The following is a 23,859-nucleotide window of genomic DNA, read 5'->3' as shown; positions in this document are numbered from 1 at the left end:
GGATGATTTAAGTGAGATCCCTTTTCCTGGAGGTGTTCTCCTGCTCCATTTCTTCAGTCCTCTCACCATCCTGAGAAAGGATTGCATAAAGCCCAAGTTAAGAGAGACTTCATCAGTAAACTAGTCTAATCTGGACTTGACCAGAACCCCTTTTATCATACTCCCAACAGACAAGGGACATCATTGGATCATTTCTTTTTTAGACTTTTTTTGTAAGGGGTTTTGTCTTAGAAAAAGCATGGCAGTCCTGACAGATTTGGGTTGTTTTAGACTCAATTTGGAACCTCTTCAGAGGCTAACATCCATGTGATCATTGACTTTTTTTGTGTTTCTCTTAAGTTATGAGATAAACCTCTGGCTCTGAGGAAAGGATATCCTTTTTCCTTAAGAAGAAAATTAAACGTTATTTCATCTGTTTTTCCTCCATAGGCTGTGGTGGAAATCTCACGGCTCCAAGTGGTGTCTTCATGTCTCCCAACTATCCAATGCCATACTTTCACAGTTCTGAATGTTTTTGGTTGCTGAAATCCAGCAGAGGAAGTCAGTTTGAACTCAAGTTTGAAGACTTCCACTTGGAAAATGATTCAAATTGCCTTTTAGATTATTTGGCTGTATGTATAACATTTAGTTTCATTATTCAACCTTCCTACTCACCCTGGATCCACAATGCATCTGTTTCTTTGATCTTTGAGATTAGGAAAGTGCTCACTTTTCTACAAAGATTCAACATATTCTCACATTGAAAAAATTTAATTGAAATGTAATTAGGGCATTTATACAAAAATGAAACTTCCTAACAAATGAGTGTGAATGGGTGTGCCTCTGTACTTTTTCAGTGTATTGAAAGAACCATGACTTTATGACCTTTTCCCTTCACTGATGTAGGTAGCAATCTTTATTTTAGTGAATGATTTCATGAGTTGCTGGAGCTGAAAAAATAATTTGTCATAGACTGGCCCACCTGATGAGCATCTCTGAACTTGGCTAAACATTTCTCAGATGAAAGATGTCCAGTCTGTTGCCAGGCCCATACTTGAAGCCTTTTCAGAGGTTGGGACCAGACCAAATGTGCATCCCAAATATAACTTTTGAGAATTCAGAACTACCTCTTCTGCCAGGGGATTCATCAGAGTAGGATTTCAGTTGATGAGCATTACATTTATGTAAAATGTATGTAAAATTTTCTTGAGCTTATAGTCTTCAAAGATAGTAGATACATAAAAAAATTTTTGGTAAAAAATAACACTATGAAATGTCTATTCTAAGGAAAAAATCCCAGCAATTTCAGGTTTTTTCTTGTGAGTTTTTTTTTTTAACTTTTACTTTTTATCTTAGAATCAATACTCAGTATTGGTCCCAGGGCTAGGCAATTGCATTTAAGTGACTTCCCCAGGGTCACACAGCTAGGAAATGTCTGAGATGAGATTTGAATCCAGGACCTCCCATCTCTCAGACTGATTCTATTCACTGAGACATCTAGTTGCCCCTTAATCCCAATAATCTGGACAACTATTTGGGTAAATGAAGGGTGAAAATTGCCATTTCTTGAACAAAGCTTGTGTTTTATTAGTAAAGTCACTCATTACCATTATAAATTTCATAATTAAAAACTAAATTCCAAAGATCGTAGGCCCACGTATTTGGATGGTTTTAATGTTTATTTTTAAAAGTTTGTTCTGCTCTCATCCAATTAATCTTTAAATAAAAGATAGGTTGATCTATGATCGATAGATTGATAGAGCATCTACTAAGGGTTTATTATGTCCCAGGCACTATGCTAAGCACTGGGAATACAAACAAATGAAAAAGAAAGAAAAGGAAGGAAGAAAGAAGCAAAGAAGGATAGAAGGAAGGGAGGAAGGAAAAAGGAGGAAAGAGAGAAAGAAGGAAGGGAGAAGGGGGAAGAAAGGAAGGAGAAAAGAAAGAAAGCAAGAAAGAAGGAAGGAGGGGAGGAAAGAAGGAAAGAAAGGAAGGAAGAAAGGAAGGAAGAAAGAAAGAAAAAAGGAGAAAACCCTATCCTTTCCAGGCTTATATTTCTAAAGAAGGAGAACAACACATGAAAGAATTCGAGGGAAGGCTGATACCTAGATGAGGGCAAGGTGGAGAAGTCCAGTCAGGAGTAGAGCTGACAGAAATGTGAGTTGCATCTGGCTCTGGACCTTCCTTTGCCAGTGGTTCACAGTATGAACTCATGAAGGGGAAGAAGACACCAGTATCTCCAGTGTAAGAGGAAGCCAGGGCAAAGGTGGAAACATTTAGAGATTCAGACATGCAAACAAACCAACAAAATAAAAAAGATCACATATTAAAACTCCATGTCATTTACTTAGTTTAAAAAATGTGCATGCTAACTTCAACAGAATAATAATAAAACCAACCTTTTTTTTTTGTTCCTAACTTCCTTTCTATTCCTCTTTCTCTTCCTTTCATTTTAGGGAGTATTTTATTGCTACAACTTTTCACATTCTTGTTTCCTTCAGCCCTTAATGATTATCTAGTTCTATCCTTCATCAGCTTTATTAGATTTTTCTTTTCAATTTATGTTCTTCCATTTGACCTCAAATTTGCAAGCCTCTTGCTTTAGCCATCTACGTCCATCTACTCTCAATATGCTGCTTCTCAGAATGTCTCTTCCTCTCTCCCTCCTCCCTCCTTTCCCCTTGCTTCCTCCTCTCTGTCTTCTTTTTCCCCCATCCTCCTTTTCTTTCTCAGGTTTCTTAGGCCCTCGAACATTCCATCAGGCTGTTCTTTTTATCCTTCCTTGACACCGTCTTATGTGCACATCGTACCAATATTGAAGCAGGGCTGTCTGTGTCCAGAGTCAGTTTGTGTTCTGCCACCATGTACACCCTTTCTGTTTCAGGTCTACGATGGTCTGACCACTGATGCTAACCTCCTGGTCAAGCTTTGTGGCAGCAAGCTACCGCCACCGATCCGCTCCCGCGGAGATAGTCTCTTGTTAAAGCTGCGGACAGACGAGCAGCAGCAGGGGGGAGGCTTCCTAGCCCAATACCAGCAGAGTGAGTACCGGGGGGCTCGGTGCTAGCCACGGAGCGGATGCCTGTGCTGAACTGAGATAGAAATTACCCACCGAGGCCAATGCCCAAAGTCTGCTTATCCTCTTATTTATGGAATGAGACGAGATTGGCCTCATTTGAGAATAAAATGCTCATTCAACAAGTTTAATCTCATAAAAATCAAAGAACATTCTGTGCCAGGGTTTTTGGAGAAGCCTTTTAAACATGGGTGATATAATAGGATTGTAGATACAGAAAGTTACTAACGAGGGCATCTAGTCCAACCCCCCCCATTTTAAAATGAAGAAATTGGGTCCCAGAGAGGGTATATTTCACCCCAAATCACACAGTGAGAAGACAATGATTTGAACCCAGATCCTCTGTTTACAAATCTACTGTGCTTTACCCTCCCTCCCCTAGCAATGTCAGGTTAAAAGATAATCATTTTACTATTTATTTTAAATCTTTTTTTTCTTTTCTCTTCTCTGTTTTTTTTTTTTTTTTTTTTGGCCTATAGCTTTAACCCTAAAGTTCTCTGATTTTATGTTTCATTAAAAACTCAGAGATGTCCTCAAAGTCTTTTTTTTTAAACCCTTACCTTCTGTCTCAGAATCAATACTGTGTATTGGTTCTAAGGCAGAAGAGCAGAAAGGGCTAGACAACGAGGTTAAGTAGCTTGCCCAGGGTCACACAGCTAGGAAGTGTCTGAGGTCAGATTTGAACCCAGAACCTCCCGTCTCTAGGCCTGGCTCTCAATCCACTGAGTCACCCAGCTTCCCCCATCCCCAAAGTCCTAACACAGTTTTAAGTGAACAAAGTTTAAAACTACTCAAGACTTTCAGAACAGCCTGTTTTCAAGAGATCTCTATTTCCTCTGTTGTGTTTTATTTTAAACAAATACATTCTATCAAGCTACTAATTGTTTTTTTTTAACTTTCCTATAAACATTTTATTGGTACTTTCCAAAGTTACCATAATTATAATAATCACATCTTCTGTCGTAGGGTAGGTAAAGGCTATTGTCTAAATAGAGTATTTTTTTTTTTTTAGTTTTTAATGTGAATTTTTAATTCTCTGGAGTCAGATTTACTTAATGGACTTCTGATTAAAAAAATCAAACAAACAAATACCTTTAATCCAGGGGATCACATACCTTATCATGACTGTCTTGAAAAATGAATTAAAGGTTTAAAGAAAAATCATTGGACCTTCAAATAAATATGACTGAAAACTCAATGAAAAAAATGAAAGAAAACCCCCCTTTTAGGTTTCCAGTTTTTATGGTTGCTCACTACTAGGAAAGACATGATCACACTGTTTCTGGGAACTCTGGGAAATGCAGAGAAGAAAAGCATGGAAGCTCAATCATTGACATCCATGAAGATTGTATGTCTTCTTTTCTTCATTTTGACCGAATTAGTCAGCCCTTCATAGAAACCACATTGTCATTTAATGTGTTCCTTCTAGACCTCGAAGGCTATCAGTCTGAATATGCCTTTCATGTTGAAAGGAGCAAAAAATAAGTCAAAGGGATCTTCTTCTGGATTTATCCTAATTATGGAAATATAAAATATAGAAATATAATTATAGAAATGTAGAAATTTAAGTTCCTTACCATTCTAAATGACTTTTCTTTTGGTGTTCTTTCTAATTGTACAGAAAATGGTCTGAAATGACTATTTTGAAATTTTTGAAATTATTCTAAAATTAATATCCATAATTTATGCTCTATTCTCTCAGTATAGCCATGTTGGTGGGTGGGTATGACATAACCTAGTGTCAAAGCCAGAGGCTGTATATGGCAAAGTCTTCTTTTATTTCAAGAAAAAAGCCTCCTCGTATCGGTGTCATCATAGACTTGTGCTATTGTAATTCCAGGTGATAACAGAACACATTACAAGGTCATATTCTGTACATTAGAGCTAATAAAGCTATCTGGCAATATGGTTTGCTTGCTTAGCAGTTAGAAAGAAACTTATCTAAAAGTGACATTGTAAATCACATTGAAAATCATAATCTGAATGTAAGTTTTTCAGAAAAACTTGGAATTTTAGAAGTTTTGTTGATATTTATTCTTAATAATTTAGGAATCTACAGAAATCAGATTCATTTGGCAGTAGGAATGAGGTTGAATCTGATCCTTTTGAACCCTGGGTTTCAGTTGCACGTTGATTTGTTACTCAAAACCTAAGATTATAAATGAACAGATAATTTTCCTCCGTTTCTGCACTAGCCTGTGCTTAACTCCAGCTTCAAGGTGAACTGCCCCACTCATTTTCTGGTTCTTTCTCTGGGGCTATTCACTCATCATGTTGCTCTTTCAAAATCCATTTTTTCCCTGGCATTTGATTTGTCTCTTATCCTATATATGCACCAAATCATTATCCATCCAGGGGCAGAGAGGGGAAGAGCAGCGATAACAATTCATTTTTATGTAAGTGATAGTTTCTGGACAGCAAATTCAGGGCATGCCAGCAAGAGAAATTTAATATAATTTGGTATCTGAACTTGAAGGTCTTTAGAGAAAAAAGGATTTCCTAATAAGAAATGAAGCCCAAGTTGAGGAATTTAGAACATTTTCCCCCCTTTCTTTCATGTTTACCCATTGGCCAGCTAAGTATATGCAAACCACATATTTAATAGTAAGGAACTAGAAATGGTCCATTTACACAAAACAATAAAACCACAGATTGCAGATTCTCTGGCTTCCAAAACAGATTTTAACAGGAATGGTTGAGGGATGGCTCTGGAATCATGAGTTTAAAAAAGCTACAGTCATTTCTGATATTGGCTTGCATGGCCCTAATTGCCTGTAGCCCCAAAAGCCCATCGATGGAGCTCTGGACATTAATTTTAGAGAAACAGGGTTGTAGTGAGAGTGCATACATTTTTAATAGTGAAAACACTGTGCGATCAATGGTGTGTTTGTTGCCCTTACTTGATTTAATCTTGACCATAAAGAGAAGATGGAGAAAGACTCCTTGGACCAATGACCTTGGCTACATCTAAGCAACTCAGCAGAACCTGCAGAATGTCCTGTGCCCCAAACTCATCCATGGTTTTGCTGGAGGCTTCCTTTTTAAAAATTCAGATTCTATATTGGAATATATTTTTTTGTCTTCTTGTCTCCCTTTGTTGCCTTTCCTTTCCTTTCATTCTTTTGGCATTCAGTTTGACCACTAAAAAGATACATCATTCCATTATTATAGTGTTTGACAAAGTCACATTCTGACCTTCAGTTTTTAGTACCTCATAGCATCTTGCGTTGTTGGAGTGTTTGGATTAGAGGTCAGCATTTCTATTAGTACTGTAATAGGGAAATAGACTTTAAAGTAAATCTGCTCTCCTACTTTTAAAGTCTATTTCCCTATTACAGTACATAATGGTGGTGCTTAATCTCAAGTCTGTAAACTTGAAAAAAATGATAGTGATTTCATCATAATTCATGTCCTTTGTAATCCTAAATATTTGTGCCTTTAAAAACTTTATCATGTGGAGAGATCCACGTGATCTCCTAAGAGGTCCAGGACACCCACATAAAAAGGTTAGGACTGGAAACCTTGCTAGAGAGTTTTCAAGATTGGGAAAGCTGAAACTCAGAGTAATGAATTCTCTTCTCCAAGTCAGTAAGTCATAGTGATTGAAGAAGAGGGTAAAGTTCTTTTAACTACCTCCCAATACTGTTGAATTTGGAGTATAATTCAATGTGCTTCTTTAATTCTGCAAGGGACTTTAAAAAATATTTGGAGCTCATTTAAAGCCAACTCTTCATGTTTTATTCTGACAGGGGAACTTTCTGTTGTAAAAATGCCATGCCAAGTATTTATTAAAAAGCTATAAAATACAGATGTTTCCTTGGAAAGAGAACTGCCATATACATATCTTGATGTAATTAAATGATGTATGAATATATGAATGTATGTGACTAAGAAACACATGGTGCTAGCTACTCATTATTATTTTTCCAGCTTGCCAGGATGTGGTGATTGCCAATCTTTCTTATGGCATCCTAGAAAGTATAAATTATCCAAATCCCTATTTTGGAAATCAGCGTTGCAACTGGACCATCCAAGTAACAGCTGGCAACACAATAAACTATACTTTTTCAGCATTTGATCTGGAAGATCATAGCAACTGTTCTCTGGAATATTTAGAGGTAAGTAACTAGGTAAACCATTAACTCTGCAAGTATATGAGTCAGGGGACAGCTAGGGGGCTCAGTGGATAGTACCTGATGCAGAGATGGGAGGTCCTGGGTTCAAAGCTGTTCCCAGACATTTCCTAGTTGTGTGACTCTGGTCAAGTCACTTACCCCCCATTGCCCAGCCCTTACTGTTCTTCTGAACCAATACACAGTATTGATTCTAAGATGGAAGGTAAAGGTTAAAAAAAAAAGCATATAAATCAGAGGTGTTGCAGTAAATAGAGCACTGTGCTTGGAGTTAGGAAAACCTGAGTTCAAACCTGGCCTCAGACATTTACTAGCTATATAATCCTGGGCAATATCACATAACCTCTGTCTATCTCAGTTTCCTTAGCTGTTAAGTGGAATTAATAATAGCACCTACTTCCCAGGGTTGTTGTGCGATTCAAATGATATATAATTTGCAAAATGCTTAGCACAATGTCTGCTACATAATAGGCATTTAGTATCCTTCCTTCCTTCCTTCCTTCCTTCCTTCCTTCCTTCCTTCCTTCCTTCCTTCCTTCCTTCCTTCCTTCCTTCCTTCCTTCCTTCCTTTCCTCCTTCCTTCCTTCTTTTCCTCCTTCCTTCCTTCTTTTCCTCCTTCCTTCCTTTCTTCCTTCCAGTTCTATGGAAGTTGAGGCCATTAGGTTTTTGGAACCCCAAAAAGTATCTCGCAGAGAGTAGATGGGTAACAAATGTTTGTTGATTGATTTTTTTTTGATGGGTAGAATTGATGAATCTTCCTTTTTGAATGCAGAATCTCATTGTTTCAGAGTTCGAGAGATGCCAATAACTACCTAATCCAATCTAGGCTCCCCAAAAGAATCCTCACTGTAATATACCCAACAAGGAATTCAACAGTCCTTGCTTGGAGATCTCTAGTAAGGGAGAATCCACATTTGGAGAGCTTTAGTTGTTAGGAAATCAAACTTTGCTTCCTTTCATTGTCCCTGTTTCTGCCTTCTGGGATCAAATAAAGTAAGAATTCTTCCAATTTCCTTCTTCCATATTCATAGCCTTTTAAGCACTTGAAGACAGCTCTCACATGCCATCGAATTCTTTCTTCTCCAGACTAAATATTTCCATTTCCTTCAAATGTTCCTCAAATGACATAAATGGAGAGATAAGTATTTATAAAAATATAGGCAACATAATGCCAAATTACTATATATATACATATATATACATAAAATATTTAAATACCAGGTGCTTTGGGAGGGAGGACCCTAGCATTTGTGGGAATCAGGAAAGACTTTATGCAGAAGGTAACTCCTGAGGAAGAGAGGGACTTTGGAGTGGACATAAAGAGAGAGAACCTTCCCGTTATGGTGGACAGCCAGTGCAGAGGTCAGCACACGGGAGCTGGACTGTGGCGTGTGAAGCACAAGAGGGGGGCAGTTTAATTGTATTGAGTGGTGGAGAGGAGGTTTATTGTCTATGGAAGAGGAGAACGTAGGTTGGGGTCAGGTTGTAAAGGGTTTTAAACCTCAACAGAAAAGTGTGTATTTTATTCTGGAGGCAATCAGAAGCCACTGGAGTAGCTACCTGGTCAGATCTGTTCTTACATTGGCCACAGTGTGGAATGGACTGGAGTAGGGAGAGGCTTGAGATGAGGAAACCAGTGAAGAGGCTTTTTAAATAATCTAGCTGGGAGATGATAAAGGATAAACTAAAATGGAGAGAAAAGGTAGGATTTGAGAGATGTTGTGAAAGTACAAATAGCTGAGATTTGGCAAGTTTTGGGATTTATGAAGTATTGGAGAATGAGGAATGCAGGATAAGGACACAATTATGAACTGACACAATAACAGAATTCTGGTACCTTTAACAGAAATAGGGTAGTTTGGAAGAGGAACACTTATAAGGAGAAAGATATTGAATTGACTTTTAGACCTATTGGGTTTAAGGTGTCTGATAATTTTAATAGGTAAGGAAGAAAAGGCATATTCAGGTAGATTCTCTAGATTTTGTCTGATGACATCTGGAATATTGGGATTTGTTTTGGGCACAACTTTTTAGGAGGGACATTGATAGATTAAAGCATGTGCAGAGGAGGGTGACTTCAAGAATGATGACAAGTTTCAAAATGCTATGTAGGGACCTTCTGAAAGAACTCAATACATAATTTATTATCCTTCTACTGCATATGAAGCACATACACATAGAGCTACTAGGGATATAAACATTATATTATACAAAGTCTCTTTTTAAAAATATTTATTTGTTTTTAACATTTTTTTTAAATTGAGTTCCTGATTCTTTCGTTTCCTCCAGCCCTTTCCTCACCCCCTGGGAAGGCAAATAATAATAAATTATACATGTGCAATAATGCAAAACATTTCCATATTAGCCATGCTGCAAGAAAGCAAGAAAATAATGTTTTAAAAGTATACTTCAATTTGTGCTTAGAATTCATCAGTTCATCTGTATCACTCTCTGGAAGGGGACAACATTTTTCATCATGAATCCTTTGCAATTGTCTTATATTATCGTATTGATCAGAGTAGCTAGATCTTTCACAGTAGATCATCATTACAATATTACTGTTACTGTGGACCATGATCTCTTGGTTTTATTCACTTCATTCTGCATCAATTCACATAGTTTTTTCTGAAGCCATCCTCCTTACCACTTCTTATGGCACAATATTTTTCCATCACAAGTATGTGCCACAGCTTGTTCAGCCATTCCCCAATTGATGGACATGTCTTCCATACCCTATTCTTTGCCACCGTATACACAAGAAAGCAGCTATAAATATTTTTGCATATATATGTCCTTTACTTTTATATTTAATTTTTTTGGAATACAGACCTAGTAATGATATTGCTGAGTCAAAGGGTATGCATAGTTTAAAGTCCTTTGGGCATAGGTCCAAATTGTTCTCTAGAATAATTGAATCAGTTCACAATTCCACCAGCTGTGCATTAGTGTCCCTATTTTTTCACATCCCCTCTAGCATTTGTCATTTTACTTTTCTATCCTGTTAGCCAAACTGATGGGTGTGATGTAGTACCTCAGAGCTGTTTTAATTTGCATTTATCTAGTCATGAGTGATTTAGGATATTTTTTTCACATAACAAAAGACAGCTTTTATTTTTTTTCCTGAGAACTGCCTGCTTATACCATTTGACTATATCAATTGTCTAATGATTTATCATCTTATCAATTTGACATCGTTCTTTATATATTTCAGAAATGAGACCTTTATTAAAGAATCTGGCTGTAACATTTTCCTCCAGTTTCCTATTTTCCTTTTAATTTCGCCTACAATGGTTTTGTTTGTAAAAAAACCTTTTTAATTTCACATGATCATAGTGATCTATTTTATTTCCCAGAATCCTTTTTATTTCTTATTTGGTCATAAACTCTTCCCTTATCCACACTATCAGGTAGAATTTTCGCTGCTCTAATTTGCTTTGATATCACAAATCCTCTTCTCAAGGAGCTTCCACTATAATTGGGGAGTGGCGGGGAGCGAAGGGGGAAGGTATGTTCATCACCAAAAAATAAACACAAGAGAAAAATGAGATAAATGGGAAGGAGAACCTCAAGCAAAGTACTTTGGAGAGACAGACAGAGGTAGAGATAGTAAGAGAAAGAAATAGACTTTAAGGACCTAGGGTCAAAACTAGTACAAATGGATGGAAGTAACTCGGAGGCTTATTTATGACTCAAAGATTTGGGACAAATTGTTTCATAAAGTAGTCGATTTCTCATGACTCTAGATGTTTAAGCCAAGGATTACTTCATTCATTCATTAAATTAAAAAAATAATGACTGAGTACTTACTATGTGTAAGGCTTTATCCAGACATGATGCATATGCAAAGCTAAATAATACAAAAGGGACATTAATTTAGCAAAGGTGCTAGGCCAATAAAGCATCAGGCAGGCTCTGTGAAGGCACTCCTAATGGAAACCTAAAATTGAGTCGGCAGACATGTCAACACTGAATTTGTCAGCTCAGGGAATAGCATTTAGCATCAGTGAAAACTTAGTTGGCCTCACGCAAGTTCTCTCCTAACGATTTTCTTTTCTAGAAGTTGTCCTCTAGGCAAACCTCTTCCTTCTTCCAATGGCCCAGGATCACACGATGCTAGTTTTCTCTGAGAAGTGTAATGGAGGGTCATCAGGGAGAGGTGCCTTAAACAGTAAATATGGGTCCAACACTAATACTAAATTAATAGCTAAATAATCCTCACAACAGAAGGAAGGATAAAATTAGATTCAATCATAATCAAGTGTTTTGAAGACCCTTTAGCTCAGCAAAAAAAAAAAAGACCATTATTCCCAAAAATTTGTGCATTGTTCCATCTTGAATTGCCAGCGCCACTCTTCCTTTGCCAACCGTGTTGGATTCTTTTCTATGCTATTCTGTTCATTTCCCTGAACAAAGCGATAGCAGTGCCATTCAGAGTCCCCGCCGCTGACCAAAAGGCCATTGGGGTTTACACATGGAATGATTCCGTTCTGAGGATACGTGGAGTTGAAGCTTTCAATCCTTTCATTTCATCTCCTTTCAAGGAAGTGGGAAAGAGCTTCAAGTACAGCAAGATTCCAGAGTCATAGAATCATATCCTTTCCTTCCAGCAGGGAGGAATCCTTCAGCTCCCAAACTTGCTGGTATTTAGTCAACAAGCTGACCTTGCCCTCTCTGCCTCCCCCATGAGACCAAGTAGGGAGAGGCCAAGAGTTTCCATCTTTTACTTCCTTTCTGTTCACTTTTCCTCATTCTCAGTGGAATATAAGTGGATGCCACCCTGGAGGACCCAGACACTGTGGATCCCTAAGCCTTAAAGCTTCTGGTTTCCACATTCACTAGACAGCAGAAGAGCTGAAAAGGAGGCTCCTTTGTTATGCCCTTAGTAAAGCCATGAAGTACTATATGAGAGTAGGACCAGTAGTTCTATGTGTATGGAGCTCTGGACTTAGATATTCACCTTTTCTATCGAAGAAGTTTTAGAGATGCTACTGCCTACTTCATTTTATATTTATATTTGCCCACCAACAGTGAGCATGTGGCAATACTCCATCTTCTGCATGTGCACTAACAAAACTGCTTCCATGCTTCTTTTTTATGTGACTATCTGTCATGAATATAATTCTAAGATTGTGCTAATTCAGATGGGCAATCTGCATGGGTATATAATTCTGTGAGCTATATTCTCATGCCTTCATCAATCTTAGGAGTAATTTAATTCCTAAAAAGTCAAATTAATAAAAGTACAAGCTAATTTTTTACCCTTAAACCATACTAAATATAGGAAAGGGTCTTTATGGTGGAAGGAAATATTCATTAATTAGTATTTTTCAGGGAAAACCAACCTTTCTGAGCAATTCACCCTGTGCAAATGATCTAGTCATTTCTATCCCAGGTATAATTGCCTGAACATTTATTTTTAGGATGTCCTTATAACCCAATACCAAAATAATTTATTAATGGAAAATTACCCTAATAAGAATTACCATGATAAGAATTAGCAAGATAAATAGGAATTACTTTGAGATTAATTCTCCATTAATAACAAACGCTAAGGGAAAGCCAAAAAAGAAAAAGAAAAAGAAATGGGAAAGAAGACCAAAACATATTTTTAATTCATGCTGGTGCAAATTAACTGTATTTTGAATAATAGCCTTTTAATGGACTAATATGCCTCAGATATTTCTGTGATGCTAAAAAAGGGTTGTAATAAAAGACAGCATAAATATTGTAGGAGGTCAGCTGATCATCTCTTCTCCAGAAGTATGAAAAAATTCTGAGGCTGAAGAGGAAAATCGCCAAGTAACATCTGCATGGCAAAAATCCACTGATAGTGTACTTAGTACTCTCTCCACAGATTCCCCCAAACTGAAGCTTTTCTTTGTAAATGAATGTGAACCTTTCTTTGTGCTTCTAAATATGAATTATCTGTAGAAAACAGAAATGAAAATGTCTGAATAGTAATGAAACTCAGTAAGTACAGCAAGATATTAGCTTGGGTACTGATCCTGTGGTCTGCGTTTGAAGCGAACCTCAGATTCAGAAGGGTACTAAGCAACTGGGAATGATGTCTTGGTTGGTTTTCTTGCTGACATGCGAGGCCCAGAGTCAGTGACTAATTGTTTATTTTTAGTTTGGTATTGCATGTTTTCTGCTTTTTTGGCCCCACCCTGCCAGCACACACTAATGTGACTTTTCCCCTGCCTTTGGGAAAACTGGTGCCTCTGTGAGGGGCTGCAAGGCTAATGGATGATGATGTCAGTGGTAGCAAAGATAAACTTATAAAGTTTTCCCTTTGGGCTTGCTTTATTCTGGCTGACGAGGGGGACCCCTCCAGCTCACTTGGGCACTGTTGGAAGAACAGATTTTACAATCGTTAAATGAAAAAATTGTCCTTGGACTTAAAAATAGATATAAAGTTCTTCAAACTTAAACAAATCTAAGGAAATTTTTGTTGAAGCACTCCAAATGGAATTCAAAATGATTGTCACAGTCTAGTAGCCCTAACAATTATTTAGACAGACTTGGGGTGGTGAGTGCCAGGACAGAGGCTTCTCCTGGGGTGTAAAACACACAGGAAGTCAGAAGATAGACTTCCTTATCCCAGTTCTGCTACTAACTAAATAGGTGACTTCAGGCAAGTGATTTCCTCTCTGTGGAGATCAGTTTCCTCATTTATATAGTCATGAGTTTGAACAAGATGAATAAATGAATGAACAAACAAATAAAGCATTTAATAATCATTTACTAAATGCAAAGCAGCAGATTTACAAATGGAAAAGTAAAAGAAGCCTTGTTCTAAAGAAGTTCCCATTCTAATGACCCCTGTCAATGTCTGCCATCTTGAATGGGTCCCTGTTTTGAGTTGGTTTTTATTTATGGTAAATCTATGTTTTTTGTCCACCCTCTGCATGCTTTCTCTTCTCTTCCATCCTATTTTGGGAACCAGTTCAGCTAAGTTGCTTGGATTCTGAGGATCCTGGAAGAGGAAGAGGAGGGTGAAGAGGAGGCATCACCAACATGGAATGTAATTACCTTAGACATGAAAAGTCCTCCCAAGCTCCTGCTTGTACCTCACCCAAAGCGTGCAGTGCCTTTTTCTAGAAGACACTATTAAAAATATTCCCACAACCTTTCTCCCCCATTCCTGCCCTTGATTTGTAAGATGTTTAGATTTCATGAATGTAAAACATATTGAGCAGGGGAGAGGAATCCCTCCAATATATTTTGGGGGATTGGTCCTGGTTGTCACAGCAGCACATTTTAAATGATAGTGTTCTATTCTGTCTTCTACTTATTTGGGGGATTCTTTGGTTGTCTTATCTGCTAGGTTTGATTTCTGTGAACCCTGGGAGGTGAACTATTTCAGCCAGAGTATTCTCCTGCCCCACCAGACAACATCTCATTTGATATTTTCTCCCCACCCCTGCCTCACATCTTCTTCTAATCAATGCCCAAGAACAATTTTTGCGTTTTGCTTTAGAAAATTGTTTTCACTTTAGCCTCTTCCTGGGAATTCTATGCTTGTAATTTGCTCTCATTGATGACTGTCTCCATCCCCATGGGGAAGACATTCTTTTATTATTGAAATTGACTTCTTAGCTCCACTCTGAACTCATTTATTAAATTTCTTAGAACCAATGTTCTTTTGATGCTTTGAACAGGCATTTTATTCAGCAAAGAAAAAGATGAGATTCTCTACTATGCCTTGATTTCTCTCTAGGGGGATGTGAGATTTATTTAACTATGCATTATCTGCCAATGGAAGTGATTTCCTTTCGAATGGCTATGCCACAGGGAAGGAACCAAAAATGGAAATAGTTTTCCATTTTCTAGTTGAAGATGCCTGACTTTTTCTTGCATTTCAATTCTAAACTAATATATTGATCCAAATACAGGCTACACAGTCATTCTAAATCTGCCTTATATAAAAACTTCAGTATGACCTATGGTTAATCAAATTAGCCAGCAAGCATTTAAGGGATCTAAGTGCTAGACATTCAAAGAAGGCTAACAGTGGCTCTTAAGGAACATTTCTAACAGAGAAAGAACATGTCAAGAAATATTCAAAATATAGACTTATTAGATGGAAGATATTCTTAGAAGGAAAGACTCCAGCAGTTAGGGGCCAGAGAGGGGAAACAGAAAAGAATGAGTCCTTGGTATCATAGCAGCTTAAAACTCACTCATTTCCTAGTAATAGCAAAATCTTGACAACACATAGAAACCTGAAAAACTGCTAGAATTGATGGAGACCATGAACTAGTCCAATCCTCTCATTTAACAGATGAGGAAATAGAGACCTGAAGAGACAAAAAGACCTTCCTCCAAGAGAAATGGGACTTGGTCATCAGGTCTTCCATTTCCCTTCACATTTCTCTTAGTCTTTTCCTGAACTGCAAAAAAGCCTCAAAGACACCCTAGAGTGGTGATGGCAAACCTATGATATGTGTGTCAGCACTGGGGAGCATGCTGAGAATAAAACATTGCTCTAGTGTAGTGTAGACACTCTGCACTATAAATGACAATTCTACCTACATTAATTTACCTATTTTGGTTTATTAAATACAGTTCTATATTATAATTATACATTTTTGTTATTTAAACTATAAATATCACAAAATTATGGCTTTTTTCTCGAAGTGACACACCACCCAAGTTATGCACATTTTTTGGCGAATTTTGATACACCAAGCTCAAAAGGTTGCCCATCACTGTTCCAGAGTCTATGAATTCTCCCTTTAGAAAGAAAAGTGAATCTAGGCTCCAGATGTTAATATCATTAAACTTCAGAACACCTGTGTCTAGGAAGAGGGATATAGAGAAGGAAAGGGGGGAAATTGCCACCAGTTTTCTGTGCTAAGCAGGGAAATATGGGTGAAGGTAGCATAGCAGAAGAGGAGGATACCAATGGACTATAGAAATGGGGGAGGTTTGGTTCATAAAAGAATCCATTTTCCAATTGTCACATATAGGGGTCTTCAGAAAGATGAGATGGCTGATTCTTCTTTCTTAAAAAGAATCTCACAAACAACCTCTGGATATAGATCAAATGTATTTTATAATTTTGAATTATAAATATTTAAAAAAATCAATGAGAATAGGGAAAAAAAGAAAGACAAATTAAAAACAAAATAAAATCTCTAAGAAGAGGGGAAAGAGATGGTAAATCATTGTCCATGTGCATAAGATCATTTATTTAGAGCTGGAAGGGACTCTAGGCCAATTACCTCACCTTACTAATGAGAAAACTGAGCACCAGAAAGGTTAAAATGACTAGTTTATAGTCATCAAGGTAGTAAGTGGCAGCCGCACAATTCAAACCCATTAATTCTTCCTTCAAATCAGCATTCTCTCTGTTGTTCCTTGCTGCTCCCTAGTCATTGGTTGTTAATCCCAATGGAAAAGATGGAAGCCTAGTTTTTACATTTAATGTGGTCAGGTTGTCAGTGGGGCAGAGGACGTGGGATCTAGTCTTTGAGAGAAATGAGAATTGCAAGCTAGATACAGATGAGTGTGAGCAATGAATTCCCTGAAATAGTCCCATGCATTCAGATCTCCCCTCTTTGAAGTTATATAATTGTGTAAAATATAGTCATAGGTTCCAATTCAATGGCAATATTCAGTGTGAATGCAAATAATGGGATCACTTCAGAGAATTCATTATCTGTACCGGTGGACCAGAGTGTACATCTCTACAGACTTAGAGGAGCTCTCCCAAGTGCTAGATCAAAGGGAGTTCTCTTCAACTTCATGGTTGTATTTTTTTTTGTTTTTTCTGATTTTTTAATTTTGTTTTAGTAATGTATATGGCTCAAGCGTTTCCTTTCCACAAATACAGTAGATCAAAATATAGTCAAGAGTGGCAAAATTTGGGAAACGAAAAACATTGCCATGGGCTTGCTTTGGTCAAGGCTCAAACCTGACCCTGTATCTTCCTAGAAACTGGAGCCGTTGGGTTTTTTTTTTTTAAAACTTTAAAATTCTTCATTTAAAGTTAATACTTTATTTAAGCTAACACATTTTGAAATTTTGAAATGTTCTCTTGTGTATTTGATGTTTATCTATTTTTGTTTATTTGCCATTTTAAAATCTCCTCACTGTCTTTAGGTTCTCTTGAATTTGCTCTAGAGCAGTGATGGGCAACCTTTTGAGCGTGGTGTGTCAAAATTCACCAAAAAACTGAGCATAACTCTGGTGGTGTGTCATTTTGAGAAAAAAACCCATAATTTTGTGATACTTATAGTTTAAATAAAAATGTATAATTGTAATATATAACTGTATTTAATAAACCAAAATAGATAAATTAATACAGGTAGAATTGTCATCTGTAGTGCACAGAGTGTCTACACTACACTACAGCAAATGTTTCATCCTTGGCATGTGGCCCCAGACTTCTCTGTGCGTGTCATTGAAAATGGCTGCACGTGTCATAGGTTTGCCATCACTGCTCTAGAACCTTTTTTGTATTTTTGTGTATCAAAATCATATTTACTTTTTTTTTAAAAAAAAAAGCAGGATTCTCCCAAGTAAGTGTTTTTATCTGGCACTTTTGTGTACACATTTTTCAGTATTTAATGATTAAAATGTTGAAGTATCCGTCTGAATCTCTCATTTTAGCAGTGTTGCCTACATTCAACAGATGACCTATCCAATAAACTATGCTGTCTCTCTTTTTGAAAATTAATTTTTAAAAACCCTTTCCTTCTGTCTTGGAATTGAAACTAAATATCACTCCTCAATGCAGAAGAGTGGAAAGTGTTAGGCAATTGGGGTTAAGTGACTTGCCTAAGATCACAGCACTGGGAAGTATCTGAGGTCACATTTGAACCCAGAACCTTCCATGTTCAGACCTACATCCACAGAGCCATCTACCTCTCTTAAAGCTTCTTTGATAAATTTTCTATGTGGGATCAGTTAAATGTAGAATCTTGTTCCCTTCATGGTTTTATGCAACCAAAAGTAGTCTTAGAGGGGAAACTGTAATATTTCTTGATATCTATTCTAATGGAGGCTAGCAGCAGAAATTAGATTTTTTCAGGCCTCTGACATAGCTAGCTTCTTCTTGTTTGTAATGGAAAAAGAGAAAGTTTTCATTTCCTTTTTAATGTGAATTAAAATATAATTTGAACATTATGTAATTTTTATAAAAACAAAAAATGGAAACTGCAAGAACAATATTTATTGAGAGACAGCAGAGCCTAGAACCAAAACTTGAATTTTATTTGAATATCAACTTTTGAATCACTAATGTGAACCTAGAAAAATTAGTTAATCTGTGGCCCAGTTTCTCTTCCTGTCAAGGCAGTGAATAAGACTTTCTTTTCCTCATTGACAAGGGTGGCACAAATGGATAGAACTAAGGCAAATAACCAGCAATTGGGGCAGGCATTAGGGATTCAAAAATAAAAATGAGACCACCAACTCTCTCTACTTTAGCAATGTGTGTGTGTGTGTGTGTGTGTGTGTGTTTTTAAAAATCAAGTTCTTTTGACTCATAGCAAGGCGTCTTTATAAATAAGAACCAACAGCCATAAAAATGAGTTTAAAAGTGTGTTTTTCTAACTCCTGCAATTTATTCATAAAATTTTTTTCCAATCTTTCCTGGTAACTATGTTAGATTCATGTCAGCTGAATCTGGCTCTCTCATCCATACAAATTGTGGATTCAAATGATTCCTTTGAAATACCTCTCTAAAGCTATAAAAGCTTTGTTCTTTCATCCTACTCAGCTGTCTCTATCTCAGATAACATTGGTACCTCTTTGGTTTACTGCACACCTATCAGTCTTTTTAGCCTATCTCCACAAACCATATGTTTGCATATTTCATTTTGTGCAACTTCTATATAGAAGACTTTGCTTTAGAAGTAGCAGAAAAATCACTTCCACTCCTAATCTAACCTTGAAAGTCACCAGTACAAGTTTTTCTGATCCAGGAGAAGAAATCTATAAAAATCCCCCAATATGGCCAAGGTCAAGAGATTTCCTTCCTCTTTGAGTATCTTAAGAATAGTTGGGCAAATTGAAACACACACACACACACACACACACACACACACACACACATTCAGTCTGTAATAAGAAATATTATTTAAGAGCAGAATTATTCTCATTCTCTCTAAAAAGCCACTTTGAAAAGATATCTAAATGTGTAACTTTTCAGGCTCCCTCCAAAGGACTGTTATAAAAATGAGCCTTGGTTGTGGTGGTGGTGTTGGTGGGACTCAAAGGAAGAAACCCAATCTCTTCCTTTTCTCACTTGTGCCTAGCAGTTTCCTTTATATTGATTTACAACTCATCTGAACTCCCTATCAGCATTAAGTTGAACAGTGGATAGAATGAAAGACTTGGAGTCAAGAAAACTTGATTTCGAATCCTTCCCCAGAGATTCCCAGCTATATAGTCCTGGACAAGTCACACAATAAATAGTCCTGGTTTTCTGTTTTCTTATCTGTAAAATGGGGATAATCATAATACTTACGTCACAGGGTTCTGTGGGTCAAAAGAGTTAGTGTACATAAAGTATTTGTTCAACAGATCATATAAATGCAGTGATGATGATGATGGTGGTGGTGGTAGTGATGGTATTATCAGTTATTTGCCTGGCATTTTAGAACCTTTAAAAATGTGAAGAAAACAGCCTGGTTTTTTGAGTTGGACTGAGCCAGCAGGCTTGCCCCCAGCCTGGATGAGTCATACTTGGCAAATCATTACAATATCCTGTGGTTAACATTGGGCTCTGAAAAAAGCATCAGCAGGGCTGCCCCCAGTGTTTGCTATGGCAACCAGTATTTGTATATTTTGAAAAATGACCTGTTTCATTTCAGTGTGGTGAATTTGAGCGGGAACAACTGGAGGAGGTGACTTTCGGCCCTCAGCATGGATGCAAAAAGATCTCTTCTTTTGCTCGTTGAAAAATAGGCAGGCTCAAACTAACTTTTTTGTTTTTCAGGAGTGATATGGTTTTCTGTATTATCTAGTGGGAACTGGAGTGTGCCAATCAATCGATGACTTATTAGGCATCTTTCACTAAATATTTTCCCCAAGAAGCATTAGCTATAGATTTCATTCTCCCCTCTTAATTGTTAGTTCTCATTTCCCACAATCTTGGTATTCTGGGAAAGACTGGTTTTCATGGCGTGTCTTCCATTAGATGTAAATTAAGCATTCAGGGAAAGAAGGGGAAAATGAAGCACTCTCTGAGGCATTTGAGAAGCACACAGTACCTGCTTCAACTGACAGGAGTCAAAAGTAGTAAAATTTGTGGCTTCGTAAGTGAGAACTCAGTATATTTCTAATTCCTCCTGATATTATCATCTCGTGTGGATGGAAAAAAGCATCGATCACTTCACCGGCCACAGCTGCGAAAGACTCTCATCTCATCCATCTTGGATTCAGATGAAGTAGTTCAACCTCTGGTCCTGAAGTCGAGAAGGAGCCTTTTTTGGGCAGGATGAGATTTTCTGTTTGTTCAGCCTTGCCTGGGAAATGTTACATTTATTTTTATATTTGCTATTTTTGAGCTTACAGTATTTTAAGTTTATTTGATAAGATCCTTGAATATATATATAAACACCACAGTTAATTAAAAACTTGGTGAGTCTCTAACCTGGAGCAAATGTCTTACGGTTTAGTGGAGACCCTAGAGGACACCCAAGTCTCATAAAATGGGGACTGAACCATCTTGAGATCCCTCTCCTGTTGCTCATTAGGATGATGCAACCTTATAATATCAGAGCCAGAAGGAGACCCAGAGACTCCCTCATCTCTTATATGAGATGAATGAAACCAAGGACCAGGGACTTACCCAACTCAAATAATCAATCAACAAGCATTCATTAAGCATAGCATATAACAATAATAACAGTGGTACAATAGATAGAGTACTGGGTCTGGGGTCAGGAAGACCTGAATTGAAATCTGGCCTCAGATACTTACTAGCCGTGTGACCCAAAGCAAGTCACTTAACCTATGTGCCTCAGTTTCCTCATCTGTAAAATGAGCTGGAGAAGGAGATGGCAGTTCATTCCAGTATCTTAACCAAAAAAAAAATCCAAATGAATCCCAAAAAGTTGGACATGGCTGAAATGATTAAACAACAAAAATTTACATAATGCTTTAAAGATCCAAAGTACTTTATAGATATCTCATTTGATCCTCACAACATCCCTGGGAGGCAGATACTATTATTATTATGATTTTCAGATGAGGTAAATGAGCCAGAAAAAAAAAAAGTTTAAATGACTTGCCCAGAGTCATATGACTGGTCAAGAATATGAAGCAAGATTCTAACTAGTATAGGGAGTCTCTAGCCAATGCAACACCTAGCTAAGAATATGTGCCTCTGAGGATACAAAACCCACAATGAGAAGATCTATTTTCTACTTTAAATAGTCAATAGATAATAGTTCATAGATAAGTCAATATATGCTATCTATAAAATAAATAGGAGATGATTTGGGGAAGGAGTGGAACACCTGGGGGAATTAGAAAAAGCCTGTTGGGACAATTCTGAAGGATTTATGAGAAAGAACGCTCTCCACAACCAGAGATAGAACTGTGGGTGTAGAAATGCAGAAGAAAAACAAGTGCTTGATCACATGGTTCAATGTGGATATGATTGGGGATGTAGACTTTAAATGATCACTTTATTGCAAATAGTAATAATATGGGAATAGGTTTTGAACAATGATACATGTAAAACCCAGTGAAACTGCTCTTTGGCTCTGGGAGGGGGGAAGGAAGAGGGGAGGGAAAGAACATGAATCATGTAACCATGGAAAAATATTCTAAATTAAGTAATTAAATAAATAAATAATTTTAAAGGGAAAAAAACAGAAAAAGCCTTTTGAAGGAGATGACCCAGAAGGCTTTTAAGGGTTAAAGAAAGAAAAATGAGAGAGAAAACCATTTCAGGCAAAGAAAGCAGCATGTGCTAAGGTTTTGAGGGAAGAAGATTTTATCAACTGGTACATGGACTGGAAAAGTTAGATTGTGGAGGGTTTTACACGCCAAAGAGAGGATCTGGTATTTCATCTTAGAGGCATTAGGGGGGTACATGTTTTTGTGTGAGGAAAGGGCTGCCATAAAATGACATTTCAAATCATTGAACTCTACAAAGTCTTCCTTAGGCATTTTTCATTGTACTTAATGACAGACTCTTCCAAGAAACCAATACAATTATTTCCATCTTCATTTTACAAAGAAATTGAGACCCAAAGGGAGTTAAATGACATACACTTGGTTTCACTACTCATAAGCATCATGAACAAGACTCAAATCCAGGTAAAAATCTAATTAAGTTGGGCAGAACTGGGATTTGGACTGAGCCTTCAGACTCAAAGATTGTAGAACTTTCTGGTACACTCTGAAATCTCCCTAAATGGCATGAGATAGGATTCTAGACCCAGGCAAGCTTTACTTTTCCACATCTGACCCAAAGGCTTCTTGATCCTATATTTTCCTTTTTTCTTCTACTTTCCAGCTCTCTCCCACAAGGCCTATTTATTTTCCTATAAAGAAGTATCTACCTAGAAACTTAGAAACTTGACAGTGAATTCACACATTCATTGAAACAGGAGGGGAAAAACAGACAGGAGAGACAACTGTGATAAATTAAGTTCATCTTTATTCATATGTTTAGAATGTTTTGATGGGAGAATGATTTAAAAAGGGCTCTTGGGCTGCCCACCATCCTTAAATCTTCCCCAGCTTCCACAAAGCCTCACAAGCCCCACATTCTCTCACAAATAGATGATTATGACTCAGGTTGAGTCTTAAGAATCTGGGGATTTATTGCTTCTTCTGTCTCTGTCTTTTTGGATGTCCTTGGTTAGGGGACTTCCTTCCTTCTCTCCTCCAGTCTTGATAAAATTGTCATCTACCTGCTAGCTTGCCTACCTGCCAGGGGGCATATTGAAATTTAGGGCAATGGTGGATGTACCAGCCACATCAAATCCAAATGCCATTTCACATGAAGTCTCATTAAAATAGACAGTATTTCCCATATAGTCAATGGGCTATCAAGTTGCTTTTTTTTTTTTTTAACTCTTACATTCTATCTCAGAATCACTATTTGTTCCAAGACAGAGGAACAGTAGGCTAGGCAATGGGGATTAAGTGATTTGCTCTGAAACCACTGAGCCACCTTGCTGCCCCCTGGTCTATCAAGTTTCACAACTCCTTGCTGATAGCTGGCATTCTTGCTACATTATTTAAAACAGCAAAATTCTAGCCCAACCTTGTTCTTCTGGATCTAGTCACAAGACGATTTAATCTAATGTCTGTGTGTTAATAACTGAGCCTGTACAGTTATTAAAGAGCCCATCACCAGACACTTTCCATTTCATGACTACTGGTAGTTTAGTCCAAGGGCAGCTGGATTTTAAGTGTTTAAAAATGGAAACTTGAAAAGGGATGAGTACAGAATCACCTAGATCACAAGGGTGCCAAACTTTTGGCTTATCATATTCTATGCATGAAAGCATGTGGTAGAGATGAGTATTTGTTTAGAGATAAGAATCTGGTAAAATAATGAAATGTAGCAAACTAAGAAATCTGGGTTAAGAGAGCAGGACACACAATACCATAAAGTTTTGGAGCTAGTTTTTTTTTTTTTTACCCAGCAAATTCTTTCTCTCTCTCTCTCTCTCTCTCTCTCTCTCTCTCTCTCTC

General features: G+C 37.3%; 1 protein-coding gene across 1 annotated transcript in view; it reads left to right on the top strand.

Moving 5' to 3' along the window:
* Positions 1–23,859, top strand: part of CUBN (cubilin) — a 304,566-nt gene that overhangs the window by 80,015 nt on the left and 200,692 nt on the right. The window contains exons 25-27 of the mRNA XM_044678922.1: positions 430–611; positions 2,864–3,020; positions 6,986–7,173. Coding sequence (XP_044534857.1) covers positions 430–611; positions 2,864–3,020; positions 6,986–7,173 — 527 coding nt within the window. The remainder of the gene's footprint in view (positions 1–429; positions 612–2,863; positions 3,021–6,985; positions 7,174–23,859) is intronic.

This window comes from Gracilinanus agilis, chromosome 5 (genome assembly GCF_016433145.1).
Source record: "Gracilinanus agilis isolate LMUSP501 chromosome 5, AgileGrace, whole genome shotgun sequence".
NCBI classification, from domain to species: domain Eukaryota; kingdom Metazoa; phylum Chordata; class Mammalia; order Didelphimorphia; family Didelphidae; genus Gracilinanus; species Gracilinanus agilis.
Note: the sequence above shows the minus strand (reverse complement) of the source record. Positions and strands in the feature narration are given on the sequence as shown.